Raw genomic sequence first — 23,887 nt, 5'->3', positions numbered from 1 at the left:
GAGAAATTGATGTAGCTTTCCCAGAAGGTCAATCTGGAAAGTAGATTCTCCTCAGAAGAGGGTAAAACAGCAGAATATAGTTTTTTTTAATCCAGTGGTAACAAAAGCAGTCCTGTGTCCCATGAAGGTTAGGTTTCCACTTCCCCAGCCATCGCCTTCCAAAGGGATGCTGCGAACACCCAATGCTGATACTTTCTAACACTTCTCACCTGTTCTTGACTGAATGTAGAAATACACAACTTAGTGAAAATTAAAATTAGCCTGGACCCATGGTACCAAAAATTGCTGGTGGAATCATCCCCAAACCCACTGGTAGTTAAAATACAGACATGGGCTTGAAATTTTAAAATGGGTATGATCAAAAATATTAAAAGTTCAATTTCAAATGCAATCGTGTCAGTAAAACATTATGATACTGTACCTCTCTTCACTTTTGTTAGATCTTTGACTTGCTGTTTCCAAACAGACTCCTATGAAGAACATAGATCAATACCATGTTTGATACAATAAAAGACTTTATTGCTTTTATTAACATATGACATTACAAAAAATAGTTATTCTCCTCTAATATTCAACTAAAGGCAGGACATTGTCCTTAAAGAAAACAAAATCTGGGTTATACACATATCATTTAAACTAAGACATGGACAACTAACATTTTTACATTGCTTTGGGTGTCCTTACAAAAATAAATGAAATCACTACTGTACTTAGAAATAGTCATAAAAACTTTAACCATAATTTTCTGAACTTAGACAATTTTATGAAAATTGATGAATACTAGGGATTGTATTTGTTCTGTGATTAAATAAGCAGAACACAGGAAGACATAAAATTACTATCAACCGCAGATTTAAAAAAAAACAGAAGGGACAAAACTGTCCCTGACAGAAACCAGTTTTTCAAACTGTTAAAATCTTATACTGTATTTAGCATCTAACGATCAACAGTATCAACACAATACTATTCTTTAGAGTAACCTAAAAAATTAAATAGAAAACTTCAGTTCACCAACTGACACTCGATTAAAATAATTTTCTATAATTCACATCCCTTATATTATGCAAACTCAATTATTCAGTTACAGTGATTACAATCTGTACATTTAATAAAATAGCAGAAAATTGGTTGACTGCTGAAAATATCTGCAGAATTTGCCATATGTTTAACTATATAATCAGTATTGGAATACAAACCAAAAATGTTTCACAACATAACCATTTCTGCATTTTGGCTGTTTGGCTATTATTTTGCAATGATTGAATGCAAATGATGAATAAAATTGTGTGTGTTGCACCGGCATGTTGTTTTTGACTGAAGATAAATGAACTTGTCTCACTGGAGGAAGAAAATGGCTGATCTGAAGAAATATTTTTAGAAGTTTCATCTGATCCGGAAGACAAAACAACGTTACAAACTGTGTCAAGGCATGGCAATATGGACCAGTGGGAAGATTTTGATTTCCTGAGATGGCTCTAGAATTACTGATCTAATGCTATAACTACAGTACTGCCCATAGAAAATGGTTACTCTACATATCTAAAGTACAAAGAAAAATACTAGAACAATCTTTATAAAATTAGCCAAATCTTCTTTGTTTTCCATATAGTGTGAAAATTTCTCAATAAATTTGAGTCTAAGTATAAATAAATAAAACATATAACACTGCAATGCTAAATAAAGCCTACAGTACACCATGTTGAATAAAGTTACATGTAAACAGTTCAGATGCAGAGAGTCTCAAATCAGTATTGCAAAACCAGTGCACCATTTTGTAAATAAAAAGGATAGCGACCAACCAGTATAGTAAATAGATGCACACCCTTCAGATACATTATACCAATTTACTCATCTGTTCATCTATCACATGCTATCACAACACTTGTTATCACCTGCTAGCTCATTGTTATCCAGTAGCAACAAAATTCTGAAGGATCAATGACAAATAAATGCTCAAATCTGCCTTTGGTTGAAGATCTTACCTATTACTTACAACATTGGTGCGTGAATGTCAATAAGCAATATATTTACACCTTTTTGTATCGACTGTATACTTGCATTCATCATGTACTATTTTCAATACTTTAAACAGTACATCATCTGCCATCATCACCAAGTAATTCAAATGTCAGTAAGCAGATTTTTAATTTAAAAAAAACTTGTCTAATAGATTATTGCTTGTTCACTTTTCATAACTTTACACGAAAAATTTTAATTGAACCTGTAAGTAAAGATTTAAACAGTAGCTAGCAATGCAGTTGACAGAATAGTACAAGGGTAAAACAACCCTGGTCAGAAGAATTTCACTCTGACTGAGACACTGATTAGGTCCAACACACTTCCTGAAAAGGATCCAGAGGTTTGGTGTGGCTCACGTAGTAGATTTCATAAAAGAAAGTTTTTCCAGATTAATCAGGATGTAGCTTGCTTCATACAGATGTTTCAGCATCAAGGACATTTCTTGGAGGCACCTCTTCAATATTTACTTTGATTTCTGTAGTATGTTCAGGACTGTAGATTTGTAACAAGGATAAGTAAAATGTATAGCTGCATTTCAGGTTTTATAATTTTAATACTTATGTTTGTACATCCACACACCCATGGCTAATAAAAAGAGAAATGAAAAACAGACAATAATATAAGAAATATTTAAGTCACTGCACACTATTTCAGGAATGTTATCAAAAAGTACAACTTTTGAAACTTTATTCTGGACAATTAAGTTATCCATAAACAATGGTTATTCTTCTGACTTGCAGAGAACAATTTCTGATCACTTGATTATATTCAATATAGTGTTTAAATGTATACAAAACAGTATTATTAAAAGGTGTTCTGAAATTAACATCACCATAAATGTGTTTTTGGAGGGGTCAATCTGTAACACCAAAAAGATCCAAGAAAATACCAACTTCTGAAAATTATGTTTGCTGAAAAATTTACCATGCCAGCTAAAAATGTTTAAATTTTGTAACTTTGTTCAAAACACAACATGAAAAGATCTTAGCAAGCTAAGATCCGGTGATCTTATCATAGAGTGAGAGTTATAACTGAATGTCATGAAGTTGAGCACATCAAACAGGGCAGAACTTTAATACTGAGTAATGCAATATGTGTTAATGTTTGCTACAAATGCCCAGTTTGCATAACAGTGGCTACTGTTTAGAATGTATTAGTATCAGAATGCTTTGTTAGACATCACGCCTCAAATTAAGCACATTAAGAAAAGCTACCTTGCTTCAAGTTTTACAACTTTTGCATTCTCAGCATTTACAGCAAGGGCCTTCCACACAGCAGTTTTGGCCATTTCATCAGATATGTTTACGACAGAAGGATCGTCTGGGCTAGAGGATAAACATATCTAAATGTTAGTGCTCTGTACAAGCAGAACCACTGACCTGATTTATAAAGCCTACCTTTCCCCTTCACCTTACCATGCAGCTCTTTCCACCTTACAAACAATTCTTACAAGTTTATTGATGGCTTGTAAATGTCACATGCAGAAAAAAAGAGACATCAGAATTGTTTCAATAATAAAACACAAAAGGTTTTTGACTGGGTTGTCCAACCTTTTCTGCATGAGGGGTACTGAGCAAATTTCAGACTGATAAGATTTGGCATAACAGTAGGCATTTCAGAAACAAAATTCCAAAAGAAATAAATTCATAATTTAAATAAATGACTAACAAACATAAATAACTGAAAAGTACCAAGCAACAGAGCTTACTAATAAAAAAAACTTATTTTTCCCTTTCCAATTTACAAGTTCAATTATGAGCAGAACTGATAAAGGAGAGCCAATGGATGTCAACAACTTAGATTTGCAGTAGGTTTTTGATAAAGTCCCTCACACAACGGTGGTTAGAAATAAAAGCATAGCAGGTAATAGGATATAAGTAATGTGCTAGAATGAAATAATGATTGGCTAACAGACAGCAAACAGTGGACAAGCTATGACTGGTGAGATAACACAAGGATGAAACCTTAGGATGCAGCTGCTCACATTTTATGATCTGAACATGCATACCAAATGTAATATTTTCAGGTGATACAGAACTAAATGGGAACGTTTGTTCACAGGACAATGTAAAGCAGCTTCAGGGAGGACTTGGACAGGTGAACGAGATAGGCAAGAACATGCTAGATGGAAGATAATGTAGAAAATGTGGTTATCTACTTTGGCAAGAGAAACAGATATGCAGATATATCTTAAGTGGAAAAGGATTATAAAACGTAGATATTCAGGGAACCTAGGTATTCTTGTCAATAAGTTACTGCAAATATAACAAGCTACTAGGAAGGCTAATGGAATGTTAGACTTTACTGCAAGAGGATCTGAGTAAAGTTGTTTTTAAGTTTTACATAATTGTACAAGAGTTTGGTTGGACTGTACCTAGAGTACTTTATGCAGTTTTGGTCTCCTTGTCTCAGCTAAGATATTTTTGCCATAGAGGGAATGCAATGAACGTTTACCAAACTTGTAGCCAGGATGGGGAGACTGATTTGACATTCTGGGTATGTATTCTTTTAGAGTTTTGATGATTGGCAATCTTATTGAAACCTACAAAATATAGATACAGCCAAGACGTTTCCCCAAGTGAGGGGTCTAAAACCAAGGACAACAACTTAAAAATAAAGGGAGATGTTATTTAGGTCTGAGATGGGGAGAAACTATTTTACTCAGTTGTGAACTTTTGGATTTCTCTACCACAGAAGGTTGTGGTGTAAGGGGGTGTTCAGTCAATGAGTATTTTTAAAAAGGTAGAGACTGACAGATTTCTGATTATCAGTCACATGCAGGAATGGAATGAGTAAAGGTGATGAAGTATTTGATCAGCTATAATCGTACTGAATGGTTTAGCATTGAATAGCCTACTCCTGTTCCTACCAGAGGCCATTTCTTTTCAGCATTTGTTGACAGGCTTACTAGTGAACACAGCAATGAGCAAAGGAGAGAAACAGCCTCTGATAGGAGGAGCATGTTGCAGAATCTTCCATTTGTTTTTTCTGTATTTGGAACCCCGGTAGCAGGGCACAATACATACCTACAGCACATTAGATAGAAAAAGGAGGAAATTAATTTAGGTATCATTCATTACTTAGTAACATTAAGTCTGAAGTGTTATTGTACCAAAACACTTTTCTGCTGCTGCTACCACTTTTTAAAAACACTACTAAACAAAGAGCAGCCCAAACAGTTCGATTGAGAACCAGCTGAAACTGTATCCTCATTATTTGAGTGAGCTGCAGCCTTTGCTTAGAATGCAAAAATTCTATAAACAAAGCTAGATCAGCCTTGGATTGATCACGTGTATTTATTGGGTGAGCAAGTGTGAAAATCTTCAATTTGTACAAATGTAATTTAGACAGCAACTTGTAGTTTGCTTTAAGAAAATTCAGCAGTTTTGAATTCTGTAGTTGTAATCTTTGTGCTATTATTTTTGATGGAGTACATTGAAAGAGCTGCCTAATTAAGCAGCAGCTAAAACTCAGACCCCATTCGCTGAGTGAGCTAGGCCTATGCATCGGGAACATATACACAGCCAACCCAGTATGGCTGAATACTTGAGTGCAACTTAACAAATGCTAAGCATCTCAAGAAGTTCAGTGGAAGGACGGGTGTGTTGGGTTGTTTTGGGCCTGAAAATAGGCAGCTGATTGATAAGTATTTTTGGTCTTTAAAAGTGAGTGTCTGGTTTTCAGTTTGTGGTCAGACCTCAAATTTTCTTTTTGTTTTTTTTTAAATTGCTTCTAGGATATGAAGATTGATACTGGTTTGTTAAAGGACAGAAATCATTAAATAAAAGGTGTAAAGCAAGGATATGAGTGAATTTAATTAAATAGTCAAGGCAGGTAAAGTGATGTATTGCTGCTATAGTATGTGCAAGTGGTTAAACTCTAAAGGTGATCCACAGTGAACACATCCGCAGTGTAAGCACCTTCAGATCACAGTAAAGGATCTAGACGCTGAGCTGAGGACCATGCGCCACATCAGGGGAGGGGAAAGATAACTGGATTCTTTGCTCCAGCTAGCAGTCACACTCCTCTATTTAGGTAATTCAAACTTGATCAGTGCTCCAGAACAAGCAGATATGATTGCAGGTGAAACAGGTGTGGGGATTCAAGGGGTAGCTGTTGAAGAGTTTCAGTCCCTGCAATTGTCTAAAAATAAAGAGGTTCTTGCAACCTGTGTGGATGACAATGGGGACTGTGGGGAGGGTGAATATCTTTACCAATAGGAACTTAATAATGACAGGGAACAGTATAATTAGGACAATAGATCCTGTTGCCTGCAGCTATAAACTTGCATCTTGAAGGCTACATTGCTTACCAGTGCTAGGACAAGGACATCTTTTTGGGCGAAACAGGAACTTAGAGCGGATGGGGAAGAAGTGAATTGTTGTCATGAATGTTGGTACAAATGACACTGATAAGGTTGGAAAAGGGAGGTCCTGCTGAAAGATTCTGAATAGTTCAGAGCTAAACAAAAATACAGAACCATCAAGTTCATAATTTCAGGATCAGTTCCTGAGCCATGGGGAAACTGACATAAGTAAAAGGAGTTAAACACATAGCAGAAAGATTGGTGTGGGAGGAATGCGTTTGGGTTATTGGGAGACACACAGTCATTAACACGGAGGTTGAAGGGAGCTGTTCTGGTCAGATGAGCCTCACTTGTACTGTGCTGTGACATGGTCCTGGTGAACTAGGGCTGTACAGAAAATATTAAATTCAATTTGGGATGGTGAAAGAGGAAGAGACTGTGTGAGGGTGTGCGCGAGGCAGGGAAGAGAGACAGCACGAAACACAGGATGCAGGTCAACTACTGTTGCAATTACATCCACAGTGGGACAGGAAGACAATGTACAAGTGTAAAAGAAACAGCAGCAAAAACAGGACAAGGGAGTTAAAACATAAGACGGCAAACATAATAGCTCTTGAATGCAAGTGGTATTCAGAACACTGCAAGGAAAATCAAGATTGGTAGTTTGATATCGCTAATGCAACTACGTATATATGATAAATCCAAGTTTATTGGCACCACCACGTTATTGCTGGTTCAATGTTATGCTGAAAACTCAATTCATGTATCAGCCATTCAGCAGATTTATCTTGGTTTTTACTATAAAAGCAGTACACTGAGTCATAAATTGTACTGCAGGCAAAAAGAAACAAGCAGGACTGAAAACATATACCAACAGAATCACCTATCACAGGAGCCCACAACTGAAATCATGCTGAATCTGTTAGAGCTGCTGACACATTCTGCTGGGTGAACTTGATTCCTGTATTTTATGTTACAAGACCTAGGAATTAACTCTTCCCAGCATACAGCGCCAGCAGTAACAGTCTGCAAATGTGGGATTTAAGCAAAGATTTTTGACAGTCCCTGGTGAGTATATTTGCAGGAAGCGTGTTTGGATGTGTCTCATATTAGACCTTTTGGATTGGGTGGAGAGGCAGCTGGAGTCACTGAGGAGCAAATAGGAAGCATAGAGTATTATGGTTAGTAGCTATTAGAGGCGTTCACACCATAGGCACAGTCAGGTAGATGAGTTACTGTCAGAAGAGGTAGAAAGGTAGTGCAGGAGTGTCCTGTAGCTATTCCTCCCTCAAACAAATATTCCATTTTGGATTCTGTTGGTGGGATAGCCCCTCAGAGGAAAATAGCAGTGGTAGCCAGGTCTTAGTCATCATGCTTGAGGCCAGGATTTGTCAAGTTTCAAACTGATAAATTGATAAATTGTTACAGGGGACTTTCCAGTCAGGGGCAGAGGGGCAGCTCTGTGGCTCCGAACAAGAATTCAGGTTGGTATGTTGCCTCCATGGTACTGCGGTCAAGGATGTCCCAGAAAGGTTGCAGCAAATTGTCAAATTGGTACAAATAACATAGACAGAGAAGGGGATGAGGTTTTGCAGAGAGAATATTGGAAGTTAGGTGGTAGATTTAAAAAGCAGGACCTCAAAAAGGTAGTAATCTCTGGATTATTTCCAGTGTCATCTGCTAGTGAAAATAGGAGCAAGAAAATACTGCAGACAAATGAGTGACTGAGGAGATGGTGAAAGAGGCAAAAATTTAGATTTCTGCATCATTGGGATCTCTACTTGGGCAAAAAACCTGCTCAAAAGGAACATTTTTACCTGACGAAGAGGGAGACTTGCTATTGCTAATTGGGAGCCTTTAAACAAGTATGGAGGAGGGAGCACGAGGGATCCTAAACAATAGTGAGGATAGAGAGAAAGCAGAGGTTGTTTCAGAAGTTAAAAAGAGAATAAATTAATTAGACAAGGCAGGCAAGAGCATGTCAGAGAACCCCTAAACAAACAAACTCCATTTATTTCAATGCAAGTTTTCTAGACAGGCAAGACAGAGAAAATGCAAACTGCAGATGCTGGAGAATCAGTCTCATGTTCCCATACATGCCCTGAGTTCAAGATAATAAAGTATGAAGCTGGATGAACACAGCAGGCCAAACAGCATCTCAGGAGCATAAAAACTGATGTTTTGGACCTAGGCCCTTCATCAGAGGGGGGCCCGGAGGTTGTTGGAGTGGTATGTGAGAACGAGGGGGATCCTCTTAGGGCGGTTGTGGCGGGGGCGGGGTGCGAGGGATCTGTTGCCCCTCTCTGAAGGGTCTAGGCCCGAAACGTCAGTTTTTGTGCTCCTGAGATGCTGCTTGGCCTGCTGTGTTCATCCAGCTTCATACTTTATTATCTTGAACTCAGGGCATGTATGGGAACATGAGACTGGTATATTATAGTACTTACAAAAACATGGCCAAAGGAGAGACAGGACTGGCAGCTCAATATTCCAGGGTATAGATATGATAAAGGATATAAATAGAGGTGAGAGGAGAGGGAAGTGGGATTTTGGATTCAAGCAAATATTGCTACTGTCCTTAGGATATTCCTGGGGAATTGTCCAGTAAAGCTAATGTGAACTCAGAAATAAAACAGGGGATGATCACTTTAAAGGGATTGTACTGTTGACCCCCAAATAGTCAGCGAGAAACTAAGGAGCAAATATGTAGAGATTTCAGATATGCATAAGGATAATAGGCTTGTAACAGTAAAGGGGTTTTAACTTTCCAATCACAGACTGGGACTGCCATAGCCTTAAGGGCTTGGATGGGATGAATGAGTTAAATATTGACAAAGAAAATTTTCTTGAACATATTTACATGCAAGGAGCAAAATTTGACCTTCTCTTGGGAAATAAATCAAGGCAAGTGACACAAGTGTTAGCAGGAGAACACTTTGGGAACAGTGAAGACAATTCTAATAGTTTTAAAAGAGTTTTGGAAAAGGACCGGTCTTGTATAAAAAGTTAAAAGTTCTAAATTGGAATAAAGCCAATTTTGACAATGAGACAGGATCTTTCGAAAGTTGATTGGGGTAGACTGTTCGCAGATAAAGGGGCGACTGGCAAGTGGGAGATATTCAAAAGTGAGATAACAGGAATTTGGAGGGATTATGTTCCTATTAGAGTGAAGGGTAAGGCTGGTAGGAATACAGAACAATGGATAATTAGCGATATTGAGGCTCTGGTCAAGAAAACGAAGGAGGTATATGTCAGATGGATTCAAGGGAACCTCTTGAAGAGTACAATGGGAGTAGGGCACTCTTAAAGGGGAAATCAGAAGGGCAAAACAAGGATATGAGATGGCGTATATCTTACCAAATAAGGTTAAGGATAACTCAAAAAGAGATTTTACAAGTCTATTAAGGGCAAAAGAGCCACTAAGGAGAGAATAGGGCCCATAAAAAGATCAACATGGTCATCTGTGTGTGGAACCACAGCAGATACTAAAATAAATATTTCCCTTCAGTACTTACTGTGGAGAAAGACTTGGAAGCTAGGGAATGTGGGGAAAGAAATAGTGAGGTCTTGAAAACAGCCCATATTACAGAAGAAAAAGTTGCTGGAGGTCTTAAAAAGCATAAAGGTAGATAAATCTCTGGGACCTGATCAACTATATCCTAGGACATTGTGGGAAGAATTTACAGTACTGCTAACAGTGATATTTTTATCCTCTATAGCCAGTGAGGTGCCAGAAGACTGCAAGGTGGCTAATGTTGTGTTTTTAAGACAGACTGCATGGAGCAGATTGAAAACTATAAACTAGTCTGTTTGTCTTCAGTGGTGGACAAGTTGTTGGAGAGGATTCTGAGAGACAGGATCTACATGCATTTGGAGGGGCAAGGACTGATTAGGGATGGTTAACTGCTTTCTGCGTGCGAAACTGAGTCTCGCTCTTTTGACTGAGATTTTTGGGGATAAGACCAAGACGATTGAGGAGGAAGAGCAGCAGACATGTTTACTTGGACTTCAGTAAAGCCTTTGACAATGTTCCCAAAGTAGACTAATTGGTAAAGTTAGATCACATGGGATTTAGGGAGAGCTTGCCAATGGGATACAAAATTGGCTTGATGGTAGGAGACAGAGGGTGGTGGTTGAGGGTTGTTTATTGGACTGGAGGCCCGTGGGGCAGCAGTGCTCCAAGAGAATCGGTGCTGGGTCCGCTGTCGTTTATCATTTATATAAACAATTTGGATGAGAACATAGGGAGCATGGTTACTAAGTTTGTGGGTGACAAAAATTAAATGGTATTGGTGATAGTGTGGAAGGTTATCCAAATTTAAAGAGGGTCTTGATCAATTGGGACAACGGGCCGATAAGTGGCAGATGGAGTACAATTCAGATAAATGAGAGGCGCTACATTTTGGTAAGAGGAACAATGTCAGGACTTACAGTTAATGGTAGGGCTCTGGGTAATATTGTCAGAGTCCGAGGGGTCCAGGCACATAGTTCATTGCAAGCTGTATCACAGGCAGGCAGAATAGTAAAGGCAACATTTGGCACGTTTGCCTTTATTGCTCAGATTGTTGAGTATAGGAATTGGGAATTCATGTTGTGGTTGTATTAAGCCTTAGTGAGCCACATTTAGAATACTATGTCAAGTTCTAGTCACCCTGATACAGGAAGGATATTATTAGAGGGGGTGTAGAAAAGGTTTACAAAGCGGTTAGCAGGAACCTTTCAAACTTAGCCACATAAGTACAATGAACAAGTTTCTTTCTATTCTCAGAAATAGCATTAATTTAGAAGTAACTTCTTTCATTTCTATTCCATTCCATTCCATGCGTAGTATGCTGTACCTGTACTTAATACTTTTCACTGGAATCTTCAGAATGTTTCCACCCTCTAAGGGAAGTTGTACTGTTCCACTTTCTGCAACTTCAAGCATTCTTTGAGCTTCCTAGATGGAATAAGGGGCCACATTAATCATAGGATGGCAGTTTTGTAAATGGTCATTATCAAAATGACTTTTTTTAAAAAAAAATGAAAATTAACCATTTTTTCAACATCAATTGTCTGTTCTCTTAATCTTCCAAATATCACACAGTAAAAGCTCTAAATATTTTATTGGAAGGAGATTTAAAAAATACAAACTACTCATATATGCCAAAGCATGAATCCGAAAGGGAGCTCAAAATTGGGAATACCAAGTCTCAACTGCATTACTTCTATCATTCTTAAAGCAAGTTAATTGTTAAACAGTTCAATAAATAATTAGTGCAATGATGTACTGTCCATTTTTCTAGTCACATTTAAGTTGCAATTATTAACAAATTGCAGTACACAGATTGGCTGTTATGTGTTGTCTACATAATTTATTGCACATCAAAAATAATTAAGTGGCTGTGAAGCACTTTAGAGTGCCAAAAATGTGAATTGGCATGTTTGCGTCATTGAAGAGGGAGATTTTCTTTTGCACATTAAACTCAATTATATATAAAAAAGGTATGTGAAGTGTGGAATTGGTCAGATTAATTTAAAAATTAAGTCTGAGACATAGTAGAAAAGCAAACACTCCACCCAGAAATACATAAGTACTGGGGCAAGTATGAATCAAAGATGGTCAGATTCATACGGCCCAGTCAACAGTCCGAGTGCTTGTTTGAATGCTTGTTGCAATAAGCAATGAATTTACATCTCAAGCAAATACTTAATTAATTAAAAATTTATTTCATCAAGGGCAATTCTCATAACTATTGACAGAGGAATTCCAGGTTTTCAGTCTGCGAGTAATAAAAAGGTAAATCTATTCTACTGAAACGGTGTCTGTTTTAGGAGGAATCCCAGTATAAGAACACAGGGCAAGTTGTTGGTTATCAGTCTGAGGATGTAAATCTCAATTTGTGGTGTATCAAAATAGAATGCAAGAGATACAGAGTTCACATACTGGACAATCTTTCATTTACTGCCAATTGTTGTACAAGTCATTGTAATGCTCTTATGGTGCAATCGTAGTGCCTCTACCTCTTGGGCAGAAGTTCTGGGTTAATGTCCCACCTGCCCAAGATGTGTGTCATAACATCAAAACCTATTATTAAGGAACTAATAACAGGACATTTGAAAAAAAATCAAAACACAATCTATTAGAAACAGCATGCTTTTATCAAGGAGTAATAACGTTTGAATAATTTGATAGAATTCTTAAAAAATGCAACAAGCAGTATGGATAATAGGAATCCGGTAGACACAGTACATCTGGTCTTCCAGAAGCATTTGACAAGATGCCACAAAAAAAGGTTAATAGTCAAGGTAAGATCACATGGGCTGAGAGCTACTTTGTTAGCTTGGATAAAGGATTAGCTAACCAATAAAAAGCCTTTTTATGATTGGAGAGCTAACTAGCGAGGTGCCACAGGGTTCAGTCTTTGGGCTCCAACTATTTACAACCTATGTTATTAACCTGGATACAGGGATAGAAAGTACTTTAACCAAATTTGCAGATGGCACTAAAATAGTGGAAAAGTAAGCTGCAAAGAAGAAATAAGTAGTTTAGAAATGGAAATAGATAGGTTAGGTGAGCAGAGCAAAATTTCACAGAAGTTTAACATGGAGAAAATGGAGATTCTCTTTTGGTCGTAGGAACACAAAAGCAATTCTTACCTAAATGGAGAGAAACTTTAGAGTACTTCACTGCTGGAAGATTTTGGAGTCCTGTGTATGAATTGCAGGAAGCCTACATGCAGGTACAATGGGCAATTAGGAGGGCAAACAGAATTTTGGCCTTTATTGCTAAAGGAATAGAACATAAAAAAGTGTGGGGAAATGTTGCTGCAACTGTATTAGTGAGGCATTCATAAGACATCTGAAGTACCATATAGAGTTTCGGTCTCCTTCAGAGGAGAATATAGTTGAATTGGAAGCACTTCAGGAGATTCACTAGATTGATTCCAGAGTTGAAGGTTTCTCTTATGAAGAGAGATTTAGCAATTTCGGCCCACACTCTGGAGTCTACAAGAATGGAAGGAAATATAATTGAAGTATACAAGCTGCTAAAGGGTATTGACAAAGTAGATGCAGAGATGCTTCATGTGGGCAATCTAGAACAAGAGGTCATAGGGTTAGGATAATGGGTAGCATAGTTAAAATAGGGGAGGAGAAATGATCTCCCTGAAAGTATCATGAAACTTGGTATTCATTATCCCAGAGTGTGGTGGATCCTGGAATATTGAGTAAATTTAAGGGAGTAGACATATTTTTAATTAATAATGGCTTGAAGAGTTATGGGGAGGGGACAGGGAAAAAGGAGTTGAGGGCATGGTGAGATCAGTCATGACCATAAACGTTTTTCATACATTTTTCTTTTTCACTATACTAATAAACTAACCTTGGAAAATACATTCTCATTTCATTGACCTAGTCCTGAGGTTTACCCAATGTGAGAAATCTAGCTTGTGGTAACTAGTGACAACTGACAAGTTGATGAATAACAAAAAAAAATCTCTTAAACTGCCCTGTCTAAATGGAGAGAGATAATGGGAACTGCAGATGCTGGAGAATTCCAAGATAATAAAATGTGAGGCTGGATGAACACAGCAGGCCAAGCAGCATCTCAGGAGCACAAAAGCTGACGTTTCGGGCCTAGACACTTCATCAGAGAGCCTAAATGGAATTTCTTTCTGACAGCTTCATGCCCCTGTACATATCACATTTGACAGTATAGCACAGAATCTATTTGCAATAACGAAGAAAAAGATTTGGAGGCACTGGAAAATGTCAGATTACAATAGAATGGATACAAATACAGGGAAGGATAAAAAAAGAGTGCAGTCTCACTACTCTTGAAATGAGGCAACCAGGCAATCAAATAGTTTTTAAAAAAATTACAAGCTTTTATTAAGTGGATATAGATTGCTTGCCTCTTATATTTAAGAATTCCTGATCCTACAAAAATCCCCTATTTTGTTAATATCCCAGAGGGTTTGGTAACATTGGACAAGATAGACCCCAGAGGGAAGCAGTTAAAAATCTTCACCACAATGCATTAGACACATCGGGAATGTCCATCCTGCACCCAATGATGGAAACGTCCAGAGTTGGAGTCATAGCTTAAAGGATAACTGGTAACCTTTTAGGACCGAGCCGAGAGGAAATCTCTTCACCCACATAGTGGTGAACCTGTGAAATTCACAACCACGGAAAGTGGTTGAAAGCAAATCATTTTTGAAAACACACAAAGAGGGAGATATAACTTTTGTGGCTAAAGGGGTCAAAGGATATATAGAGTGGAAGGCAGGGTGGTAGTAGAGTAGGTAATGAATGGTGGCGTAGGCTCCAGAGTCGAATGGCCAACTCTTGCTCCTATGTTCAAAAGGAAAGCCAGATACACATTTAATGGATGAAGGAATAGGTTACAATCATGGAAGAGGTTTGAATGGAGCAAAAATGCCATTGAGTGGTTGGGCTCTATGGGTGGTCTTTGTGCCATAAATCCAATGAAATCATATGATGTCTTCAGCTCAAACAAATTCTCCTTTATAAAAACAATTTCCACATTCTAAAGTACATTGTAAAAGTAGTCATTAAAGTTTCAAATTATAGGTTAATGAATTTGAAGCAATGTGCAAAAGAAACAAGAGTGATGGGAGAGAAAACCTTTTCACAGAGCAAGGTATAGAAATCCTGGAAATCCTAACAAGACGTAGGCTAGATCAAGGTGTTCAAGAGTACACTGGATAATTATTTGATAGAATTAGCATGTAAGGGTATATGGAAATAAAGTAGGAAACTGTCACCAGGTAATGATACTCTTTTGAAGGCAATGGCATCCTTCTACACCATATATTCTCCATTTGCAGAGAGAATGTACATGCAAGCAGTTTTAAACATGGATGAGGGAAAGTATCCTTCAATTGTTATTTCTGACCAGTTGAAACAGTTCATTTTCTAGACCTATCAATAGATGCAGTTCTCATGATTTGATGAGAATATGAAGTATTCCTTCTTTTGCTCCTTGAAGGGGCAGCTGATTAGAAAAAGCAAGTGCAGATGTGTACCATTTAAGAGGCAAGCACAGGGTGAAGTATTGGAGCAGTTGCTGACCTGATAAGTTTAGTAACCTGTAAACCATGTTTTCTTCAACAGTTGAACCTGCTCTTAAAAGATAGGTCCAGAGAAGCTGAATACCCTCTTCTTGGTACTTCCATAGACCTATCTCTCAAGAAACAAAATGCAGTATCCTCCAATGAACAGAACCATCATTGGCTATGGGAATGTTTGGATATAAAAATGCAAAACTCTAAGATGAGATTTGAACTGCAGAGGTACTGTATTTAACAGTCTGCCCAAATGATAGCTGTTCTTACGTACCAATTCTTTTATCTGGTAACATATTTATGTAGAAATATAAAACATAGAAGAGGGGGAAGAAATAAAACTAGCTCAAGTCTTGTACCAGTCATAAATTTGATATGGTTAGGATGGCAAACAAAGCAGCCAAGTTATGCACAGCAAAATGTCACAACAGGAAATTAGAACACTGATCAGTTAGTCTGTTCTTAGTTCGTTCAATTGACTGGTAAGTATATACCAGGACATTGTGCTCCTTTAAAAATAACCCTTCTGTGTATTCAATATGTCTTAAGAATAGCCAGAGTTGATTTAATGTCAGATTTGAAAAATACACCTCTTGAACAATTCAAAAGAAATTATAACCCATATGAACCATATTACATATTCACAAAATAGGCATTCTGCTTGACTGCCACTCCAAATAGATTACTGAACAAAACTGGAAACCAAAAAGATGTAAAAATTCTGAAAATCTTAAGTAACCTAGATTAGAGAGATATCACTAATGAATTTTTCGATAAAAAAATAGAATATAAAGTCTTTAAATATGACAGCTGTCAACATGACTATTATAAACAACTTTTAAAGACAGCAAAGGCACTGCGCAGCTTTATGCAGCACTAATAGGTGAATTTAAAAGTAACTTTGCAAAAATTACGACAAAAAGCCACTGAAGAGCTGCAGCTCCAGTCAAAGAGTAGCTTTTGGAAGGACCTGATGGCGTACAAGTCATGTCATCGGACAAATATTCCGGAATCCTGGGTTAATATTCTGGGACCACTGGTTCAAATCTCACCATGGCAGATAGCAAAACAAATTCAGTAAATATCTGGAATTAAAAAAGTTAGTCTAATGGTGACAATATTAACCAATGCTATTCTTGTAACAACTCCTCTGGTCCGCTACTGTCCTTTAGAGAAGAAAATCTGCCTTCCTTACCCAGTCTGCACCGCATAACTCCTGATTCATAGTAATGCAGGTAACTCTTAGCCACTCTCTAAAATGACCTGGAGAGCCAATCAAATCAGTTCAAAAGCAACTGGAATTGGCAACAAAAGCTGTCAGGGTCCAGATACAAGAATAAAAACGTAAGAGTTCTTTATTTATATCAGGCCCATTGTAGGAAATTTATAACTTGGTTTTAATCTCTAGATAAAAATATGCAAATTCTTTACAAGTTCTTTGTTGAAACACCTTATCAGTCGCCCTTCACAATTTAAAAATAATCCAATGAACCCTTACATTTTGGTTTAAAATAGACAGGTTTGATAATCTAAAGTTATATCTTTGGATATTTAGAATGCAGTCATAAATCGCAATTTACAAACAACTGCCTTTCATTACATCACTGTCCATAATTTAAAATATTTCTTCAGATTCAGTTGTAGGTCACTAAGGAACAATTGTGCTTGTAGGAAACAATGAAGAGAGACAGAATGTAAACCATATGTGTATCTCTCTTTATACTGAACAATCTGTTATAAATAGCCAAAGACATACCCATGGCAGTTTAGATCCATTCTTCGTTTTCTAGAGCAAAGTGAGTGTGCAGGAGAAAAAGCAGACAGAGGTCAGTCCCTTCAGAAATTACATAAAGCAAGCAGGGCAAACTATGTGTGAACCTGTTCATCAAATTTAAACTGTCAAGCAGAATAGCAATGACAGTAGAATCAAAGTGAACTAAAGCTGCTAAACCATACAAAAGTATACCTCCAGAACATAATCATTTTGAATATTCTATTGTGCATATTACCTAGTTTAAAGCTCTTAATAGGAACATGGTTGCATTATTGACTACAATCTCATTTTGTTTACATCCCTATCCCACTCCTAATAAAAGGACAGTGTGCAGAAACACTTTATAGTGGAACACAATTGACACCTGCTCTGCTGAATTTGTTTTCATCGAGCAGGTTTCATGTACAAGCATGTCGTATAAATTACTAGCGACTGACAGATATTTTAGGACTACGGATGCAAAGTAAGCCTTACTAAAGATTCCATAGAAAATGGAGTAGCCCATATGCAGCAAACTCTTGGCAAAGTCAATACCCTATTATTTCATTCATTCAAAATAAGTTTGCAATAGTTATCTGGTTAGGATCATAAAGGAAGACTTTAAGTACAGACTAATATCCCATTTTTTATAATAGGGCCACTTCAAAAATGTTTTGTGCAGTTGGTCTTCCTCAATTTAGATGAAGGTAAAGGTAAATATGACTAGGATTGAAAAATGTACCTGACCTGAAGAAAATGGTAGCCTCAATATAACCTTCAACAACACTGGCATTTTGTCTTTAGGAATTAATAATAAAATCCACTTTGCCATTGCAAGCAAATGTATCATACAAATGGTGTATCAGATGATTAACAGAATTCAACTAGTTTCTGTGCTACCAGGCCTAGGGATCAAGGAGACCTGTGGAGGGCAGAGGGGAGCAGAAAAATGATATAGTACTGAAGTAGTTTAAAACTTTGGCGCGAGTCAAGGTGTAGTTATGTGAAACTTTACACCAGGGAAGTAATAAAAGCAGAATCCAACAATAAATTGTACACGGTTATATAAGCAATCTGATGCTGTACTAGTTTAATGCCTTATTAATATAAGAGCTAATCTAGCAAAAGCATGTTAATTTGTAAACTCCAGGAATAACCGTACAAGAGCAAACCTCAAGTTTACACGGGCATTGCTATTTCATTATCCTCCTCAGTGGACCTTTTTTACAGTAACCAACAAAAAAGGAAATTGTATTAGTTACTGCAAAGGTCTGTTTTAAACAAAAAACCCAGAAAATCACTGGCATATTCCAAAGTTTTGATTTCATTACAAATGTTGAGATGTTTTAAATGGAACCCACTTACTAACATGAAATCTAACACTTCAGTTAGCTGCACATTCTTTTGAATAACTTCAATAGTTTACACCTGCTTCATACCCTAATTGGATTTTCGGTGGTTAAAACAGCAGTATCAAATTAAGAGGTGAAATTATATTCTGTACCAGGAAAGCTACTTGTAAAGTGTAAAAGTTATATCAGTTCATGGTTGTGCTAAATTAATTTGATCAAATCTGAAGTCAACTTAAAATGTAGGGAAATATTTTCTCAAATGCTACAACTCATGTTCATTTTTGTACATTAAAAACAAAACTATCACGGAAAAGATGCAATAATTGGAAAAGTTTCGCAGCAACAGGGATATAACACAAGCAAGCTAGGATGGTTATGTAATTACATTAATGTGGCTATGCAGCCCGGGTACTTCCTTAAAAACAGATTTATCATTTCCAGACTTTTATGCTTCAGTATAATCAAATTTACAAAACGGTGAATTACATCATATAGCATAAAGCTGGCATTTCGTACTGGAGGCATTTTGATTTCCTGTATGATATTGCAGCTTTGACTTTCAACATGAAAATGGCACCAAAAAGTTACAACAACATTCACAGCATGGTTTTAAACTCTGCATTGCATCCTGCTCTTGGGTGACCAACACAAAAGAGAAATAAGTAAGAGTTGAGTTCAATTATTAAAGATTGCATGCAAAGGATCTGAACAGATATGCACTTTGATTGATATGCTATCCATAAACAGTGCAAAAATCTAATTCAAATTAAAATATGCACACTAGAGGACAAGAGTTACAAAATTGCTCAAAACCTCTGCATAAAATCCTTAACTTGACAGTAAAAGGCATCCACATAAAGGTGTCGTTAGAGAGATCACGTTGACAGAAATAGCAAGGAATGTAGCAACACGCAAGAAGTGCAGAAAACAAAGCTTTGTACCAACAATTAGTTTATGGATTAGGTTTACTCAAACCTGATCAAAAGCCTGTTTAGATCTCAGAAGGTCTGTTCATTTACCTCCGTTTCTTTCTTCTTTTTCTGCATATCTTCTAGTTTCTTCTTCTTGCTCTCTGGCATTAAATCATCCAACCAGCTGAGTTCTCGTTTCGTAAAACAGAAGTCCAAAAGTTTCCGAATAAAAACCAGGGCAAGAACCTGTCAACAATACAGATGTTTGATATATCCCTACCCTTCATGTTTCATAATTGTTTTCTCAGTACCTATTGGCTGAATTTGTTTCTCTTGTCCTCTAATTTTGGAACCATCTGCCAAATATTGATTAGCTTCACCCTCATACACCATCTTTCAGAATACTTTTTATTACTTCACCTAAAATGGAGGTTACACTCACTGGCCTCTGAATGGTGGGTCATCCCTACAAAGTTCGGCGCCATGAGCTATTTTCCCATTCTCTGCATTTTTTAAAACAGATACCCTAAAGATGGCTAGAAAATAGACAGTTTCATTCTGGAAATGGTGTAGTCTGATATTCCTTTAGTCTTCTCTCAGTTTAAGAGACATTTTAATTAAAAATTCAATTTCATTTAGCTTTTTTTTGGTTTCTCCTCTCCGCGTACTATGCCCAAAAGTTCATCTCAATAATACAGAAACTAAATTACAGAAGAACATAAACTCAATCTCAATCTCACTTTGCTAAGTGCCTCATAAAACCCACTCTAAAAAGATATTTCTTGCCATAATTTAATAGTTTTAGGCACAGCATTTGCATTTTAGACACAAAGTTGGTAAAATGGAAAATGGTTGAATAGAAAAGTAGACTTGACAAACATTTTCAAAATTGACAGCGTTTTTACATGCATGTGAATAGGCACACTAAACTTTTTTTCTAAGGAAACATTCAAAAGAGAAATTTTCATAGGGAATGACATAGTAGAGAAAAAAAAAATCATGTCTTTAAAACAGAAGACACAGGCTTCATTCTGGCAATGCCAAGAGCTTAAACAACACAAGGAAATTAATATTGATAGAAGAAAACGCACTGAAGAAACTTGAGGAACTAAAGTCTGACAAATCCCGGGGACTCCATGATCCACATCACACAGTTCTACCATACATAAAAAACATGTGAATTAGGGGCAGGAATAGGCTATTTGGCCCCTCAGGCCTGCTCTAAAACAATTGTTATTTCTGTCTTAAATGGCAATCCATTATTTTTCAATTGTAATCCGTAGTTTGAGATTCTTCAAACATCCATTCCATATCCACTCTAAAACCACCCCCCCCGCAGCATCCCATTTGTTTTATTCAAGTTAACTCTACTCCTCTAAACTCAAATGGGTACACGCTTAGCTGATCAACCCTCTCCTCAAAAGATAACCTGCACATTCCAAGGATTAGTCCAGTAAAGCTTCAGTAAATGTTTCAGTCTTTTCTTAAATAGCGAGACCAATACTGTTTGTAGCCCAGACGTGATCCCACCAATTACTTGTGTAACAAAAATATAATCCCTCTAACTTTTCATTCAATTCCCCTCACAATAAGCTATAAACATTCTATTTGTCTCCTATTGACTTGCTTTACCTGCATACTAAACCTTCCACAATTCGTGAACACACACACCAGCACACACACACACACCACAGAGCTCTGCAATTTCTCAGCAAGACTGTATGCTTCCTTATGATTCTTCCCGCTAAAATGGGAAACTTTGCATTTTCCAGATCTTTGGCCATGCACTTAACCTATCATTGTGTAGGCTCCTTATGACTTCTTCATAACTTACTTACGTATCCATTTTTGTGTTGTCAGCAAATTTAGCGAGTTCCTTGGTCCCTTCATTCAAATCATTCATATGAATGGTAAAAAGTTGAGAAACCAGCAAGAACCATTACAGGCCTCAATTGCCTGTCAACTTGAAAACACCCCATTTATGCTCACTCCATTTCCTTTCCATTAACCAATTCCTCTTTCTTTCCTAGTATGCTACCACAATTCCATGTAACCTTGCCAACTAACCGTCTCTGCAGCATCTTATCAAATGCCTTTGGAAAACTATGTAATGTGATAGGGCTAATTAATGACCTCATAAATGAAGATGCCCCTTGGCAGTGGTCATCATAATATGATTGAATTTTCATGTTTAGTTTGAGGGAAGAGAAGATTTGTATTGTAAACTTAAATGAGGGTAATCATTGCAACATAAAAGCAGACTTAGGCAACCTAGGTTTAGAGATAAGTCAAGAGATACAGTGGCATATATTAAGGGGATATTTCAGAACACACAGATGAGTTACATGCCAATAAAGGAAAAAAAGTTCCAAGGGAGGACCCATCATCCATGGTTTTGAAGAAATTAAAGATAGTATCAGAATTAATAGGAAAAACATAATGCACAAGGATGGAGGCAGGTCAGGGCTTTGGGTAGAACATGAAAAGAAAAGCAAAGCATGACTAAATTATTACAAAACATAGCCTGCTCTGCCATTTAACATGGTCTTGGATGAACCTTCATCTTAATACCATATTCCCATCTAGTGTCCACACTCCTGGATGCCTTTAATATCTAAGCATATAATCAATCTCTTTCTTGAATATAGAGACATAGTCTCCACAGCCTTCTATGGTACCAAGTTCCACAGGGTGACCATCCTCAGTGAAGAAATGTCTCCACGAAAGAGTCTTAGATGGCCTATGCCATGTCCTGATACTGAGCACCCTGGTTTTAGGCATCTCAATTAAGGCAAACATCACCCCACCCAGTTTCTAGCTCTGTCCAGCCATTTGAAATTTATAAAATTCTTTCAGATCGCCTCGCATCCTTCTGAGCTCTAGTGAATGCAGTCCCAACAAACCAATCTCTCCTCATAGGACAGCCCTACTAATCCCAGTATCAGCCTAGTGAGCCTTCACTGCACTCAGTCTATGGCAAGAATACCCTCCAAGTTGGGAGACCAAAACTGAACATAATTCTTCAGGTGCAGTCCCACCAAGGTGCCACACAAGACATCAGTAGTTTTGAACTCAAATCCTCTGGCAATAAAAGGCCAACATACCATTTGCCTTTTTAGTTGCTTGCCACACGTGCCGCTTGTTTTGTTTAACTGACTGATGTACAAAGACAACCACATGTCCCTTATATATTCAAAGTTCCCAATATCTCACCTTTTAACTAAAATTCTGCCTTCCAATTTTTCACACTAACTTCACATTTATCTATGGCAGCTGCAGCATACCAATGTGTTTACCCACACAACTTCAGGATCACCCTGTAACTTCCTTACTTCTTCCTCATTAATTGGGGAGGGGGTGGAATTTGGTGGATGAGAAAGACAGTAAGAGTTTGGTTGTAAAACATCTGTAGCAGAAAAGTGAGCTCCTATACAGACAGTCTGGAGAAAATAAGGAGTTAGCAGATGTACTGAGTATCAGTTTTCACCATGGAGAATACATCCCAGAAATAACTAAATCAGGACCTGGAAGGGAGGGGAGAAGTCAAGAAAATCTCTAAGGATAAGAAACAAAAGTGTCTATGTTTACAGACATTGTTTATACTAATCAATCTTGAGAAACCATTTGATAAGATTTCATATGAGATAACAAAATTGTTCACAATTTCAAGACACTGTGTCTTAGGAGATACAGTAGGAATTGGGCCTCAACCATCATATTTAACAATGACCTTCATGAAACAGAGCATCGTATATCCAAGTCTGCAGGTCACGCTACGTTAGGAGACAGATTACATTGTAACTTCCTGCTCCCATCTGTCCAAAGTATGTGGACAGACCGTATTTGAGTTCTCTACTCCATACCATTTCCTGATTTAGTTGCTTCTGTGATGTTACTTAGATCCTTGTTATAGAATGATAAAAAGGAATAGATGGAATTTAATGTGTAGAACTAATGGTTCACCATCCTTAGATTCAAGAAAGAGAATTTTTTTTTAAATGTGTGGAAACATGGAGCAATGGACTAAAGGAGATTTAGGCGCCCATTAACGTAAATCATAAAATTCAAATAGTAATCAGAAAGGCTAAAAACGTGTTGGTCTGTTGCTCAAAGTTGTTGGAACATGACAGGAAATAATGTTTCAGTTGTCAAACCCCAGCTCAGGTATTGTTAAGGCAGTGCATCATACTGGCCTCAGAAAAAGGAGTTGATAGAGATTAAAAGATTAAAAAAAATGAACATTGAAAATTAGCCAGGTTTGAGAAGGAAAAACAGAAGATTTGAGAAGCTAGATATACAGCAACTGTTTATTCTGGTAGAAAAAAACCTAGAACAAGGTAGTTTAATCTTAAAATTAGGATTAGACCATTTGAGTGAAATCAGGAAGCAGTTTTACCCGCTACAGTGAAAATCTTGAATGCCATCTCTTCACACTTAAGTGTATGATTGGTGTGCAAATTGAAATTTTAAGCACGAGA

The 23,887-nt window shown here is 37.2% G+C and overlaps 1 protein-coding gene across 10 annotated transcripts in view; it reads right to left on the bottom strand.

The window, feature by feature from the left end:
* Positions 1 to 497: 497 nt before the first annotated feature.
* Positions 498 to 23,887, bottom strand: part of LOC125462394 (sodium bicarbonate cotransporter 3-like) — a 155,639-nt gene continuing 132,249 nt past the window's right edge. For 5 of the 10 annotated variants that reach the window (XM_048552452.2, XM_048552476.2, XM_048552427.2 and 2 more), the window contains 5 exons: positions 19,518 to 19,655; positions 17,150 to 17,179; positions 11,161 to 11,261; positions 3,234 to 3,344; positions 498 to 2,511 (listed from right to left, as the gene is read on the bottom strand). In XM_048552452.2, the coding sequence (XP_048408409.1) occupies positions 2,430 to 2,511; positions 3,234 to 3,344; positions 11,161 to 11,261; positions 17,150 to 17,179; positions 19,518 to 19,655 (462 nt within the window). In that variant the 3' untranslated portion in view covers positions 498 to 2,429. The remainder of the gene's footprint in view (positions 2,512 to 3,233; positions 3,345 to 11,160; positions 11,262 to 17,149; positions 17,180 to 19,517; positions 19,656 to 23,887) is intronic. The other 5 variants (XM_048552459.2, XM_048552490.2, XM_048552445.2 and 2 more) reach the window with 1 other exon arrangement.

Source organism: Stegostoma tigrinum, chromosome 2 (assembly GCF_030684315.1).
Source record: "Stegostoma tigrinum isolate sSteTig4 chromosome 2, sSteTig4.hap1, whole genome shotgun sequence".
Taxonomy (NCBI): Eukaryota; Metazoa; Chordata; class Chondrichthyes; order Orectolobiformes; family Stegostomatidae; genus Stegostoma; species Stegostoma tigrinum.
The sequence above is the reverse complement of the archived record's forward strand: the minus strand, read 5'-3'. Positions and strand labels throughout refer to the sequence as shown.